At 44.0% G+C, this 16,412-nt stretch overlaps 1 protein-coding gene across 2 annotated transcripts in view; it reads right to left on the minus strand.

The window, feature by feature from the left end:
• The window catches only part of MAN2B1 (mannosidase alpha class 2B member 1), a 43,210-nt gene extending 27,076 nt beyond the window's left edge, over positions 1 to 16,134 (minus strand). The window contains exons 1-6 of one of the 2 annotated variants that reach the window (XR_012946517.1): positions 15,960 to 16,134; positions 12,087 to 12,188; positions 10,336 to 10,526; positions 9,557 to 9,689; positions 9,010 to 9,133; positions 4,093 to 6,685 (exon numbers count right to left, since the gene is read on the minus strand). Coding sequence is in view for 1 of the 2 variants with exons in the window: in XM_032969089.2 (XP_032824980.2) it covers positions 4,093 to 4,206 (114 nt within the window). In the remaining variant the exon portion in view is untranslated. Of the gene's footprint in view, positions 1 to 4,092; positions 6,686 to 9,009; positions 9,134 to 9,556; positions 9,690 to 10,335; positions 10,527 to 12,086; positions 12,189 to 15,959 lie in introns of those variants that run through there. The other variant, XM_032969089.2, reaches the window with a different exon arrangement.
• Positions 16,135 to 16,412: the final 278 nt, after the last annotated feature.

Genomic DNA, 16,412 nt, shown 5'->3' on the forward strand with positions numbered 1-16,412 from the left:
GGGTGACCACCAGGACTTGCCAGGTGTTGTAGGGTGGAACTGAGGTAGTCAAGATATAGAAATGCTGGGTGTCATCCAGAGTACTCCAGTTTCCTCCCATACATTAAACATTCACTGGTCAAACACCACAACGCAGGGTTCTCTTAAAAAAAAGAGTCTTGAGACTATGGGAAACTTTCCTGGATAAAACACTGGCATTGTTATAAATGTAAGTGGTATTTGTCAAAATAATTCCACCTCAACTGGTACCCGATTTCTATTCTTGCCCGTGGACTGTTGATCACATGCCAGCCCGCATGACTTCAGTGGCAAAAACTACACAACAGCTAACTTTATTATCATCACGAGTGAGGGCCAAATGGCAGCTTCAAAGCCACACGATTTTGCAAGCGACGACTTTAATTTGTAACTGATCAGCCGATTACACTAAGATCCAGGATTTCTTAACTCTGGCCTTTTGAAACTCCAGTGCTTGCGCACTCCACCAAAGATGCATGCAAAGTCACCGACTTTCATCTTACATTTGAGCTGTCAGGATTGGTAAACTTGCACATTCGGACCATTGGTGGGGTTTGACGAGTATTCGAGTTGGGAGGTCCTTGTTTGGAATGACTTATCATTGTGAAAAAAGTGACTTCAGTAATATCCTTGCAGGTGTGGGGAAATAATCTTGAGTCTGGCAACTAATATCTTCGATTTTTTGCCATTAAAAGTCCAGATGTGTCCAAGAATTGCAGGCCTCCCTTGGGTTGTGCTTAACTGTTAGTGGGTCGTTTCTATTTCCAACTTCGTTAACTTTCAATTGATGAATTATAGTATTAAAGAATGCCACTGCTATATTTTGTGTAGGATTAATAATAATAATGAACACAATGTATAAACGCACACACATTTCGCGAATCAGATGCAATGGTCGGTCGAGAACTCAGGAGGCATGGGAGTTAGAGCTCAAAGTCCTTCCTAAGCATCAGAATCAGAATATTTAATTATACTGGAAGAATCCGAAAAGCTGTAAAGTTATTTTTCACCTGAACAGGAAAGAGCTGCTGTCATTAGACCTCCTTTGCCAGTACCAAAATATAATATGGTTTTGCATTTTGACCACAAGTATTGTGGTTAATGCACACATGAATCCTTGTAAAAAGGTTTCAGTTTTGTTGCCAGAAAAAAGGGGAAAAACCCTATAGGAAGCTGTTGCTTGAAGGTGGATTGTGCTTGGATTCTACATATGTGCAGTGGGAGAGACTTCCAGACAGCTAGTGCAATAATGGAGAATCTCCGCTCGACAAAGACAGTCCTGGTTCTGGGTACGATGAGCAAGTTATTACATTTACTCTGCGATGTAGAATGCAGTGGTTTTCTGGGGTCATTGAAGTGACAAGGGTGGAGAGGTATGGCGGGAGAAATAAAAAAAATGAGTTCAATGGCACAGGAGAGTGACTTTGTGCTGATTGCTTGGTTTAAACTAAACTTTTTTTTACCAGCTAAGACTCTTTTTCAGAAGCGACCTGGTCGCAAAGCATAGCTCAATAAAGTGGCCTCTCGTGTGGACATTTATACCAAATATTCTCAATGCATGTTTCTAAATGTGGAGGGGAAGATTGAAGGACCACGATAAAAATCCACGTGACCACGGGGAGAACATGAAAACCCCAAATATAGAGGCGTAAGGATAGAACCCACGACCTGCTTGCATACCAGGCGAGGTAGTTAACATCTCGCCACCGTGGGGCCTCTTTGATGGGGAGCCAGTGCAAGGTTTTTAGCGCAGCCACGTGACTGTGCAGAATGCCCAGGACAACTCGCAACAAGTTGTTTTGAAGTTGTTGTAGTTTTGTTGAGGTCTGTTCCTCGGGTGCGAATTAAGGAGTTGCGGGTTAGGATTTATAGTTAAAGAGGTGGGGGTTTGGGATTAAGGGGGATATAATATAGGCTTAAGAATTGGAGGTAAGGATAATGTTGATTTGAAGCTTTCGTGACTGCAGGAATCCATACTCTTTGGCTCTTTCTGCAAAGTCACGTAGGTAGAAATATACCTACGTGACTTTATCGAAAGAACCAAAGAGAGAACCAAAGAGTAAGGATAATGGTTGGGGTTTATGATTGGGAGTCATGGTGTAGGTTTATTGACAGAAGTCTCTGCCAAAACAACGGTCTGGTTCTCAATTCAAGGGAATAACCTTTCCCGCACCCCTGATTGTGCTTAGCACGGGTGGCTACGTACGGTGCAAAAGAAGTTATACATACATGTCAGGGCAGGGATGTCAGGGAAATAACCTAGATTTTTCTCAAAATGAAAGTTTTGCAAGAGGAACTGCAGTATGCATTTTTCAACACTAATACATTTACATTTGTAAGTTGTAAATGTGTACATGTTGTGGCTTGGCTCTCCAACACACCGGTGTGCCGTAGTAATAACAAATTGGCATGTTCTGTTTACATGACAACCCTTACTAGTTGGCTGTCAGGTGGTGACGGGTTTAACGACACATTTATATATTTACACGATCTAACCCTAACAAAAAAAACCTGTGTTGTGGACCGGCTGTGATGTTGACGGTGATGTTTGTGTACGATGCTAGTACCGGTACTGATGATGGTTTGTGTACGATGCTGGTACCGGTACTGATGATACTGGTACTGATGATGGTACCGGTACTGATGATGGTACCGGTACTGATGATGGTTTGTGCATGATGCTGGTACCGGTACTGATGATGGTTTGTGCATGATGCTGGTACCGGTACTGATGGTGGTACCGGTACTGATGATGGTTTGTGTACGATGCTGGTACCGGTACTGATGATGATACTGGTACTGATGATGGTACCGGTACTGATGATGGTACCGGTACTGATGATGGTTTGTGCATGATGCTGGTACCGGTACTGATGATGGTACTGGTACTGATGATGGTACTGGTACTGATGATGGTACAGGTACTGATGATGGTTTGTGTATGATGATGGTACCGGTACTGATGATGGTGTGTGTATGATGATGGTACCGGTACTGATGATGGCACCGGTACTGATGATGGCACCGGCACTGATGATGGTATCGGTGCTGATGATGGTATCGGCACTGATGATGGCACCGGTACTGATTACGGTACCGGTACTGATGATGGGTACCGGTGAAGACGATGGTAGTAACCACAACTAACGAATTACAAAAAAGCCCAGTACGATTCCTGTAACAACAATATACAGGTAGTCCCCCGACTTCAGATTTTCGACTTACGATGGGTTCGACGTAACGCAACCCCGTCGTAAGTCGGGGACTACCTGTACAGATTTCGTGGATCGGGGGGGGGAGCGGTGGCGCAGTGGTTAGCGTCCCTGCAGTTCAGAACCGGTCCACACACACGAGACCCTTTCGGTGACCCAGGGCTAACATCGGTGGCGAGTGATATTTAAAAACCCGTTCCTTGCGCCCACTCCTTTGTTACCCAGCCCGAAGTGACTTCCCAGAGTGGTGAAGTATGGTCAAACGCATATCCACCCCCAACACGGTCACGTATGACTGGCACAGCTGATGAGAAGTGGGCTTTCAATCAGCAGTGGATTGACAAATCCCTCGTGGAAGGGGGGTGTGTGTGTTCTGTGTGAAGTTTGAGAATCGGCAAACGCGGCAGTAGGAGATGTTTGTGGCCTTCTAAGCCGCGAGATGATTGCATCCAACACTAGGCCTTGTGTGAAGTTAACGCTCAAAACAGCGCGAACGATATGTAAAAAAATAATAATCAGTAATTATAAAAACACTGACGGTACACTAAAGAACACGCTTTCAAGAGAGACTTTCGCCAAACAACAAGATAAAACCACTCTCTTCTGCTCTCTTCAATACACACCGGCTACAGTACAGTAAACTATACAGGGTGGTCCAGATGTCTAGTGACCCCTCCGAAAAATGTTTTCTCTTCTCTCTCTCCGACGCGGATTCCTTTCTATATTTTAAAACAAACATTAACTTTAAATATATTAAGTTTTAGATAACTAAATGGTGGAGGGGAGAGAGGCGGTGTCACAAGACATCTGGACCACCCTGTACAGTCTACAACAGACTGCGCCTATTGATTGTAAGGCTCACCTCGTAACTGCAGGCTCGGCACATCGTCACCATCGCTAACAACATCAACAACATCAACATCGTCGTCCTCGTCTCAGGCGCTTGTAGACCGCGGTAACGAGGCACGGGCCACATCTTCTCGTCGAAAGATGAAACCCCTCCAGGTGAACGAACGAGGTAGGAGACGCGAGGAGGAAGAAGAAGAGGGGGAGGAAGAGGAGGAGACGCGATCGCTGAGGTTGTTTTTCTGGCTCCCAGGCCGTCAGGTGATTGCCGATTTTAAACAGGGTCCTAGTTAAAGCAAGTTAGATATATAAACAAGATAGACACGCCTTGCAACATGCGCGTGTGTGTCACACACACACACAGCCCCTTAACAAGGGCTGTTGGATTTCTATTTAAAGCTTTCGTCACTGCAAAAATTCATCTTCTTGGTTCTTTCGGTAAAGTCACTACCACGTGGAAGGGAAATAATAAAATATTGAATCCCTACAGTCGAAAAATATAAAACAATTGTTTCCCTTCTACGTGACTTTACCAAAAGGTAAAATAATAAAAATATAAAACAATTGTAAAATAATAAAAATATAAAACAATTGTTTTATATTTTAATTATTTTATCATTTCCCTTCTACGTGACTTTACCGAAATAATATTTTATCGTTTCCCTTCTACGTGACTTTACCGAAAGGTAAAATAATAAAAATATAAAACAATTGTTTAATATTTTTATTATTTTATCATTTCCCTTCTACGTGACTTTACCGAAATATTATTTTATCGTTTCCCTTCTACGTGACTTTACCGAAAGGTAAAATAATAAAAATATAAAACAATTGTTTTGAAGAAGTGCTGTTGGGGCGAGTGGCGGCACCAATGAAGGCCGGCACGGGCACGAGGGGGTGGGTGGCCAGCACCACGCCCGGCCGCCTTTGTCTTCCCAAGTGGCGATGTTTACACACCGCGCCAGCTACTCATTTGAGGCCGAGTCGACCTAGGCGAGGCCCAGGGACCGGTTCAAATGCCGCCGATGTTGGCCGTAAGCGGGAATCGGGTTTCGTAGCGCAGCGCGCGAACTATACTACCGCTCCCCACACAAACTTAATCATAAGCTGCTTCTGTGGCATTAAGAGACCACAATAACAACACTGTTGCAAGCGCTGTTGTGGAAGCAGTTTTCCGAGTTCCTTTCGCGATGTTTTTGTTTTGCATTGGTGTCGACCCATTTTCAGTTTCCCTACCTTATTACAAACTAATTGAGACCTTATTGGTTACTCCGTGCCCTTATAAATCTCAACGTTCATCCTGGAAAGTCCCATCATAAGGGAGAAACACAAACAGAAATTATTGGAAGGATTTGATAAACCATTTCGGGTCTTGATTGTTCACGCTTACGGTGGCTTTCAGACCACATCCATTATTTTTCGTCTCCCCCCTTTTCCGAACATAGATGGACTCGTCCATCTGAACGAACTCTCAAATCGCTCTCCGTGGTGCTAACGTTAAAAAACCGCCACATTTTTCAAATTTTCTCGTGGTGGTTTTCACACCTGATGATGATTGCTTGTGTTGCAGTCGAAACGTCGTGAGCATTTTATTGTTTTATATTTTTTATTATTTTATTGTTTCTTAAAACCTCAAGCCTCTTGTCCACCCAGCACCACAAATGGGTACAGGACATCAAGTCAATCTGCTGGTCACGAGTGATGGGGTTAAAGTATGAGTATTGTACTCCCACCACTTCCATGACATCTGACAGTCTACGAGAGTAGCACAATACCCTCCAGTGGGGTGCATTAAGAGCTTCTTTTAGCGGAGGCCCACCAGCAGTAGCATGAGCTAGAATTTTCAAGGGCTACGCCTTTCACCAAAGCGTTTGGTTTTGTGTGAGAACACCAAAGCAATCGGCGAAAACCCATATGCACGGCGGGGTAACGCACAAATGACCCTTATAGCGGTACCCCGGGGTACCAAATAATATGAAAAAAATGGCCGAGACAATTAAATATTTTATTTCTGGGACACTATTTTTGTCCAGGGGTGTACTTCACTCCGCGACTGGGGTACCAATCAATCCGAAACCGGTGCTACTCCGTCATGTCGAAACGGAGCGAGGACGATTGCGCCGAAACCCTGAACGCTCGCGGTACACACCGTGGTGGTGCATCGTGAGTACAGCTCGTCGAGATGAGTCGTTTGCCGCATCGCCGACCATCAATAGACTAAAAATGACTGCGTCACGGACATTATACGAAAGCCGGGGTACTATGCGAACCCGGGGTACCACCATAAGGTTCAAATGTTCACACGTAACTAAATTTAATAAAAAATTAAGGAAACAAACAATTGCTCAGGCTTTGTAAATTACAACGTACAAAAGCACCAAATAGTTATGTGCATCAAGTTTGATCTGTACAGTTAAACATCACAGTATTTGGGGTTTGGGTGGGGGTCACAACAGCATTTTTCAATCCAAGGCATGCATCACTTCAGTGCAAAAGGGAAAATGTGCTTGTGGTCTGAAATCGCTTCCTCTCGTCAGTGGTAAGCTCCGTGTTGCCCGGTCTCTCCACCACCATGGCTCGTATGCCTGCCTCCTCAGCCGCAGCCGCTTCTGAAACGCAAGAATGGAAAAAGGTTTTGTATCGTGACACAGTTCGACATTGCATATCTGTCCTGACCAATTAACCCCTCACAATACCCCCCCATCCCCCAGAGTGGCATTTATGCAGAGGTGTAACTGTAATTTTCTGTAAATTAAAAAAAGAAAACATCGTCGCATTCAAATGAAACATATACATACTATATAACAGACAAGGTTTCTGGCAATGACCCCTCTTCATATCACATAGCTGTTCAAAATTCTGACCGTTTCACGTAAAGTAATGCATTCAAAGAGCAGTTTGGATTAAATTATTGTTCAGTAACTTGTGCGTACGGTGGTGTATAACTGATCTTCTATTGACGTTCTCACAGCTGATCTTTTCACATATTCACCTACACCGCCGAGTCAAAAATGTGCCATTATAATGTATCTTATAACAAATATAACTTAGGAACTTCAGCGTTAATGGCATACAAGCTGCTCCGGGACAGTGTGGCCACCAGAGGGCAATACAGCAACATTTGATGTACAGTAGTCCCTCGGTTTAACACGTAGGCTTTCGCGATCAATATCCATAAGACGTTTTTTTTGGGTTAGATCGCGTAAATGTGTCGTTAAAACCCGCCACCACCCGACACAGCCAACTAGTAAGGGTTGTCACGTAAACAGAACATGCCAATTCGTCACTAGTACAGCACACCGGTGTGTTGGAGAGCCATTTGCCAGTAATTACAACTAGCTTCATCAGGCGACAGACAGATTTGTGGAGAAGTCTTTTAACGATACATTTATATATTTACGCGATCTAACCCACAGAAACCTATTATAGTCGTTCCTCTGGTAAACAGTAACATCGGTTAATGGTTTTTCAGTTAACGTTTCGCCTCCCATAAAACCCAATGGTTTTGACTAACGTTAACATTCTGATTCACGGTACGTTTACGTTCTCCACGCGGGCGCTAATTTCGGCCAATCAGAGTGCTCGTAAGTGGGCTGAGCATGCCTCAGTCAATCACCGATGTCCATTTATGAGCATTTAGAACTCGACTGGCTTTATTTACATTGCGTTTTCTGTTTTGGCAGTGGAAACAACTCTCTTGCAGACTCAGTGATTTTCACTTATTTTGTGACTTATAATTTAATTCTATTAAGAGTTATTTCGGTTAACAGTAATTTTTGTGGAACGGATTAAAAACGTTAACCGAGAGACTACTGTACATGTATGTATGTTGAACTTCTTTCGCACCATATGTAGCCAACTTTGCTAATCGGAGGTACGATTGTATTGTACGGTATTGTACTGTGCTATGCTGCCACATATACCGCTGCCGGCCTTTACCAAAACAAATAAACCAGCAAGGTTAAAAAAAACAAAGACCCGTATGGCATGGGCAAACGAGGAACTCTCTTCGGCAGCAGATTGACAAACGGGCCGTGTATGTACAAATGCAAGGGCTAACCGGAACGATTTCACCATTCACGGTTTCAGCATGGTGTTGTAATACAGAAAATACATCCTGTATAAAAGGTTAAAGTGCAGGGCTGCAATTACTTATTTGCGCCAATGCTGGCACAAGGGCCTTCACCACAAGGGAGCTCTAGTGAGCCCCTCTGGAGGGTATTTTGGCCAACTCTTTCACGCTGGCCAGGTGTCTTGGAAGGAGTGGGAGTAGCCAAACTATACCCCACCATATGCTACCTGCCAATCGAATAACTGTGGTGTAACAATTTATATTGCTGGGTGGACAAAAAGTCGAGGGGTTTAAGAAACACTATTGTTTCAACTGCCAGCAGGTCTTGAGATTTAACTGGTGACTTCTGGATTGCAAGTCCTGTGTGCAGCTTTGTGAATTTGGGATTATGGTCTGGGATGTGACCTCATGGACTACCATAATTAATTTTATTGTGATAACTTTTTTGTTGTTTGTGCTTTTTCTTTTGGTGCCATTCCTTTATGTTTGTTGATTTTGATTGGTAGTGGTTGTATATGGGCTTTGGTCCTTAGGTATAATTAATGTACATCATTATGGGATGCTATTAGCTTGAATAAAGTTATTAGTAAGTATTATTATGGCCATTTCTCTGGGCGTGTATGATGTTGCAGACTTAGTGGGAGTGCTCACGAATGAACCACTATATAGGTTTCCCTCACTTAATGTGGATTTGGTTTGTGCGGTGTTGCATATATGCGGTGAACCTATTTCTAGCCAAAATTCACTATACGTATGCTGTTTGAATTCACTCATATGCGGCTACGCAGTTGGATGTGGAAAAACATCATGTGTTTATTGTGTGCGCTACTCGGCAGACATCCGACTCAAAGCATAACAAACCTTTGGTGATGTCCGTAAGAAAGAGGATGCTGCTCGCTGGGCAGCCAACGGCAGCCGAGATCTGCTTGTAACTCGCCGCCTCCACTTTTGTGCCGATTTTGGTGTCAAAGTAACCGTCAAGAAGCTGCACCACAATACACACGCAGGCTCACATGTCAATTCGTGTCCTGGGAGACAGCCCAATCTGCTTGATGGGACCATTTTATCGGGTAACTATTCCCAGCACGTTTTAGTTCTTAGTTTTGAGTACCAGACAAAACCAAGCGAAAAGTAAGAAAATGTGAGGAGAGTTAAATGATCCTATTTTGGTCACACGTAGTCCAGTTTGTACACAGCTCCGGAAGTCGAAAGCAGCAATGGTATAATGGTGACATACTTGCCTACTTTCACAGCTGCAGGGCATTTTCTGTACAAGGATGGTCAAAACTCTGGCCAAGTCAATGCACTAGCTCTGCTGACAGCAGCATATTTTGAAACGTTTACTATCGCCGGCCTCAGTCCCGGCTGCTCGATTGTTGGTGCCTCGCTCAGCCAACTTAATCCCTACCTCCAAGATACTTCCGTCTGTTGTGTGGCCAAACAGAAGCTTTTGCGCCTCCACGCTGCCTGACGAGTAGATGTAGACACGCTTCCCGGCTGCCCTCCACGCTCGCAGAGCCGGCACAACGTCGGCATACACCCTGCAGCAACAACGCAACTCCATGGAGTGACATCGCAACATTTCTAATACAATGTGTATTTATTGCACGGTGCACTGAACATTTTTGCCACGAACCCATGTGTCAGATAGATTAGTATAAAGCAAATAAATGTATCTCAAGACACCGTACAAATAGGCGACCATGCAGAGGGTCTGGAGGGCTCTAGAGTAGGCAACAACAGCATGGAAAGGTGTCAAAACAGCTCATGGGGATAGACAGTTATAGGCAGAGGAGAAGAGAAAAGTCTCGACCCTGGACTTGAACATGGTGAGAGAATCGGCAAGGGGAAAGGAATTTCATGCTGAATGCAGCGGGTTGTTCCAGACAAGAGGGGGCAGCAGAGCTACAAGTAAGAGTATGATGACTGCACAAAGATATGACAAAGCCCTTCTATTGCAAGCAGCGACACAAGACACTACTACGTAGCTTTTGGCGGTTGTGCTGTATATTTTTCTCCGATGCGTTTTTCAGGTTGTACCGCATTTTTATCGTCACGATGTCCCGACTATTTCGCTCCAAGGTGCTGGACAAGCGCCCAGCACGTGGAGCAAAATGTCGAACGTCATATCAAACGCACGGCACAACGCGAAAAACAATCGGTGGGCTGCGGCGAGGAGATGCTTACTCTCCCTTCACCTCCCCGCAGGCGTACGCAGCCCGCCACATGTGTCCCTGCAGCTGCTTGAGAGCTGTAGTCTTTCGGTCAGCCGCCATCTGCCAGAGCACGCTTGCTACGGCGGCATCCAGTACCGCCTGCTTCGCCGTGCCATCAGATGGAATGGCCACGGCGCCCGGAAGCTGCGTGTCAGCCTCCGCCTGAAATCAGGAAAAGCAGCCGCTGCCCGTCAGCTGTTTCCTGAATGGTGGTACAGGGGGTCCCCCAATATAAGTCGTCTTGATATACGTTGTTTTGTACTCACGTCGCCGACTTTTTGATGAACACAATTTTTTAATTTCTCCGCATATAGGTCGTTTTGAACTCAGTTCAAGCTGAGCTGAGTTGATAACATTGTGCGTGGGTGTGTAGCGGTTAGCACACTACGCTACGAGCCCGGTGACCCTACTTCGATTCCCGCTCATGGCCAACACCAGTGACGATTATCGTTTTTGACTCTGCTCGGCTGAACTCAGCTCTAGGGGGGGGGGTGTAGAAGTACTGTACAACTCGCCATCTTCTCAGTCCCATCGTCGCAACCCTTCAACACAACTCATTCACTACTAAAGATCATAATAAATATATGTAACGTAAATTTTTTACAAAAATTATGTTTATGATGCTGTGCTTTAAAATAAAATGTCACAAAAATACATATTCTATTAAAACAAGTTTTAAAGTGTACTGGGTTGCTTTTAAAGACTTATAATTTAAATTAAATGTTTGATAAGTATAAATGCCGTTTAAAGGTTCTTGAACTTAGAATTGGTTATAAATGTGTACATTGTGCTGTACATCCATGTAAAGTACGCATTTTGCATGTAAAGTATGTATTTTGGTTGCTCGGCATGAAAGACAACATTTCCCTACCTTATTCCATTGTTTCTTACGGGAGAAATTGCCCCCGCTTTGCATCGCATAGGCAATGTTTACACTCCTATCTCTCCCCCTATTAACAAGTATTCCTCTTGGGGGAAAGTCCCCGTTATACATCGTTTCGTTAACCCCGACGTATATCGGGGACCCCCTTGTATATTTAAGCTCCAGCCCAAATTTGTTATGACAGTCGAGGTTTTATCATTTCACGAAGCAATCACTGGTCACACTAAAACCATAATATACGAGTGTAATGTGCAGAGAAATATATTGTTTATAGACTGCTGTCGAAGTGCATTTTAATCAAAGCATTTTTTAGAACAGGATCAACCTGACAATTTTAGCGGTATAGTGAAGTAAAAATGTCAAACTAATTCATTCATGTGTTGACATTGTTACGTTTTGTATGTTTTTTTTCATTTTGGTAATTTTGTCAACATGCAATCCGGGCCCTCTGTGTTCACATGCTCAAGCGGGTATTCAACACTTATTACCATGAGCGGTTAAGTAGAAATAGAATGTTCTCAGGGCATGGAAAGTGGCTCTACAGCACAGCCACAATCACCACTGGCTTTCCAAGACTTCTATTAAGTTTTTTTTTTATAATCTATAATTGTGGAATGCTTTGACGTTGTCCGCCGACTAAGCCGCACTTGAAAAAGGAGCCTCTTAGCTCAATGGGCTCCATATCGAGAAACAACTTCTGATTCTGAAAACGAAGTTGTGCAGCCTTGCTCTTACTCATTTTACTTATCTCTGAGGGACGATTAACAGAATTGACCGTGGCAGGTATTTGAGCTCAGGACCTCATGATTTGAAACCTACTGTGCATGCGATGTTGCTACCTGTTGTCTTAGCAGTTGCACATCAGCCTGGCATTCTTCTTCCTCCCAGTGTTCTGTCAGGTAGTCGTGCACATGCTCCTTTATGTATGGAAACAGCACATCCTGCAAACACACACGTGACCTATGTTTAATTACAGACATTGTCATCTTCACACACAAACTTTTCCCTGAAATAGGCTAGGGTGGTAGGAGTTTCATGAAAAACCATGTAATTATTGGTTTACTATATAAATGACCTACATTTATATTCCATGAGGTATTTCAATATTTAAGTGGCAAATATGGGAATATGGCAGCTGCAAGGACATTTGCTATATTTGCCATTGACTGGATTTCCGATTATGGGCAGTCCTCGGGTAACGAATCTGATTCGTTCCTGAGATCCGTTCGCAAGTCGAACTGTTCGTAAGTCGAACTGTTCGTAAGTCGAACTGTTCATAAGTCGAACTGTTCGTAAGTCGAACAGTTCGTAAGTCGAACAGTTCGTAAGTCGAACAGTTCGTAAGTCGAAACACAACACACTATTTAAATGCCCATACGATCACTGTTATGAAATGTGTTATAGGGTTCAACAAAAAGGGAAGCATCGTCATAATTAAGAAGAAATATACATTTGCATATAACACGGTAAAAAAATACTGTATGGTAAATAAAACATAAAAGTAACATAAATAGAAAAACACTTATTTTCACTTGAGTCCTAATGCTAGCTCGTAGTCGGAAGAGGTAACGGAGTCACCACAATTGCACACACACGGGGCACAAAGACACACTCAACGACCTCTCGTGTAGCCTTAACAGACTGAGTGGTTAGCGCCACGCCCGGCCGCCTTTGTCTCCCCAGTGGCGATGTTTACACACCTTACCCTTTACTTATTTGAGGCCGAGTCGACCTAGGGGCGCGCAAAACCGTTTCAGAAGGTCGTCAACGGTGTTTGCCGTGAGCGGGAATCGAACTCGGGTGGCCGGGTTAACCGCTACACTACCGCTCCCCACACACACACACGTGCTGACACACAAAGATAACAAAGATCCCCCATATAGCCTTAACAGACTGTAGGGGCAAGTGCTGTTAGCGAGCACCTATGAAGGCCGGCACGGCACACGAGGGGGTGGGTGGCCAGCACCACGCCCGACCGCCTTTGTCTCCCTAGTGGCAATGTTTACACACCGCACCAGGTACTCATTTGAGGCTGAGTCGACCTAGGGGAGGCCCGGGACCGGTTCAGATAATCGTCACTGGTGTTGGCCGTGAGCGGGAATCTAACCCGGGTCGCCAGGTTCATAGCGCAGCGCGCTAACCGCTACACTACCGCTCCCCACTGACACGCACACACGTGCTGGCACACACGTGCTGACACACGTGCTGACACACACACGTGCTGACACACACACGTGCTGACACACACACACACACGTGCTGACACACACCTGCTGACACACACACGTGCTGACACATCCATGTCCGCACACACACCACACCGCACACTTCCAGCGCGAGGTCGACTCATTGCGAGTTTCCGTTTCAAGTCAGTCCTCGGTTAACGTTTTTAATCCGTTCCACGAAAACTACTGCTGACCGAAATAACTGTCAACAGAATGCACTTATAAGTTGAAAAATAAGTAACAACTAAAAATCGCCGAGTCTGCAAGACAGCCGTCTTGTTTTCGCTGCCAAAACAGAAAACTCAACATAAACAAAGCTTATTCTTAGTTTTTTCGGTAAAGTCACGTTGAAGGGAAACAACAAAATAATAAAATATATATAAAACAATAAAAAATTCTCACGACGTTTCGACCATAACTCAAACGGTGATCTTTAGGTGTGTTGGTTTTTGCATATTTAGGTGTGTTGGTTTGCATATTTATGCAAACCAACACACCTGAAGATGACCGTTTGAGTTATGGTCGAAACGTCGTGAGAAATTTTTTATTGTTTTATATATTTATTATTTTGTTGTTTCCCTTCAACGTGACTTTACCGAAAAAACTAAGAATATGAATTACTGCAGTCACGAAAGCTTTAAATCAAAATATAAACAAAGCTCACAAATGGACGTCGCTGATTGGCTAAGGACGTGCTCAGCCCCACCTACGAGCGCTTGGATTGGTCGAAATTGGCGACCGCAGTTGCAGAGCGTAAACACGTGACCGTGACTTTAACACGTAGTGGGGGCTTTAGCGACCAATATCATCCATAACATAGGGTTAATTTTGGGGGGGGGGGGGGTTATCGAATAAATATTTAAATGTTTGGTTAAAACCGCCACCATCTGACAGCCAATTAGTAAGGTTTGTCACGTAAACGGAACATGCCAATTCGTTACTGATCTGGCAAATCTGGCTGCAGCCTGATGATGCTGGTTGTTAATTACTGGCGAAACGTCGTGCTCCGATTCTAAATGTTGTGGATTTGTTCTCCAACACGCTAGTAATGAATTAGCATTTTCTGTTTACGTGACAAACCTTACTAATAGGCTGTGTCGGGTGGTGGTGGGTTTAACGACACATGTTTTTTACGCGATCTAGTCCAACAAAAACCTGTATTATGGACGTTACCGTGAATCAAAATGTTAACGTCAGTCGAAACCATGGGGTCCCTATTGGAGGCGAAACGTCAACCCAACAAAAACGTTCACCGGTTTCAGTGTTAACCGAGGGAATATTTTGATTTAAAGCTTTCGTGACTGCATGGATTCATATTCTTGGTTCGTTCGGTAAAGTCACGTAGAAGGGAAACAATAAAATATTAAAAATATCTAATTATATATTTTATTGTTTCCCTTCTACGTGACTTTACCGAAAGAACCAAGAATGAGGGAATATTGTACATCAATTGTCTACGTGTACGATGCAAATCCATTGGTCTGTAGATCTACTATTTAAGCATTGGTCGAATGCAATAATTTAAGTGATGGTCTTGAAGGCCTTCTTTAATCAGGATACTGGAAGGGTGCACTTCCACGTTAGTTTTTACAATTGCCTTGCATGTGAACTTGGCAATTCTACAATGAAACACGTTTAAAGGCTTTGAACGTTTGAATCCCACCTCTGGCCAAATTGACAAGACCACATTTAGTCTTCTTCTTTCGTATGGAAATAGCATTGTATCAGTGCCGTCATTTGACTTGAGAATCCGGTTTTTATCAAGCTGGAATCCGCATTCAAACCCAGGATCTGTGGTGACAATTGCATTTTTATTCCTGATTGAGAGAAGATAATTACTTCATAGTTTACATCCTATTGTCAATCCACTGTTGGATGAGGCCTCCCACGTCGTTATGTTTGACCATACTTTACCAGTTAGTGCGGGTTTGTGATTTATAATACGCGTTCTTAATGTTTTGATCAAGATATAATAACAAATCACTGTTAATTATTACAATCCTAAGCATTATCAATTAAGGAGTGCTGTTATATTATTGCGTACGGTTATATGTTCAGGAGCTAAATGCCAATGTCCAAGGTCTGCTAGCGACGAAGAGTTCGTGTAGGTTTGCTATATTTCCCCTCACCTGAAGGAAAGCATACCACAGTTTTTGTTTACTTCATGGTCCAAAGCATGCATTGAATGGCCTTCAACCGCAGCACCAAAAAATAAACATTACATTTCGCACGTACCACTCCAAGCACGTGTACGTGGCCCCCGGCTCGTCCGTACGGCGGCCGCGTGCCACACATCCCATCCACATCACGTCCGGCATCAACAACCACCACCACCAATCATCATCACGATTGCTTAAGCTCCACGAGGTTGATGATGGTTATAACATCCACAGCGGCGTTGGTGGTCTTCATACTTAGGGTTCCGCGTTGTTGAAACCGCGCGTCAAAAAAACACAACGGGCGAGCATGCTTGGCGCTCCGACTCGCCTTCACGAAAGTGATGGGCGTTGTGCAGCCCTCGATGTCCAGCAAAAGGACCCGGACGTTGTCCATCATGAGCGAGCGATCCGAAGGAGCCTCCATCGTTCGTCACCGTCCACCGTTGTTTCGTTCACCACTGTCCACTCCCTTTCCACGTGGTTGTGGGATGTACTAAGTAGGTCTCCCTGGCAGGGGGGGGGGGAGAAACTATTTTCCTGTCACTTTGCTGGCCGGCGTGGACTCGTCCACTTTCACGATTAGGCGAGGGGTGTTTTTATTTCAAATGCATTTCATAGATTTTTTTTTTTAAACGCGTAGGTTTTCGCGACCAATATTATCCGTAATAAAGGGGTATGAATATCAAGGCCGTTAAACATGCATAATACAATATTCAAATATGCTCAAAATGTCCCCCCCCCAATATATTGCTATAAAATAGATTTCTGTTCATATGATTGT

The sequence above is a fragment of the Petromyzon marinus genome, chromosome 41, assembly GCF_048934315.1.
Source record: "Petromyzon marinus isolate PM22_M1 ecotype Great Lakes invasive population chromosome 41, UKy_Petmar_22M1.pri1.0, whole genome shotgun sequence".
Taxonomy (NCBI): Eukaryota; Metazoa; Chordata; class Hyperoartia; order Petromyzontiformes; family Petromyzontidae; genus Petromyzon; species Petromyzon marinus.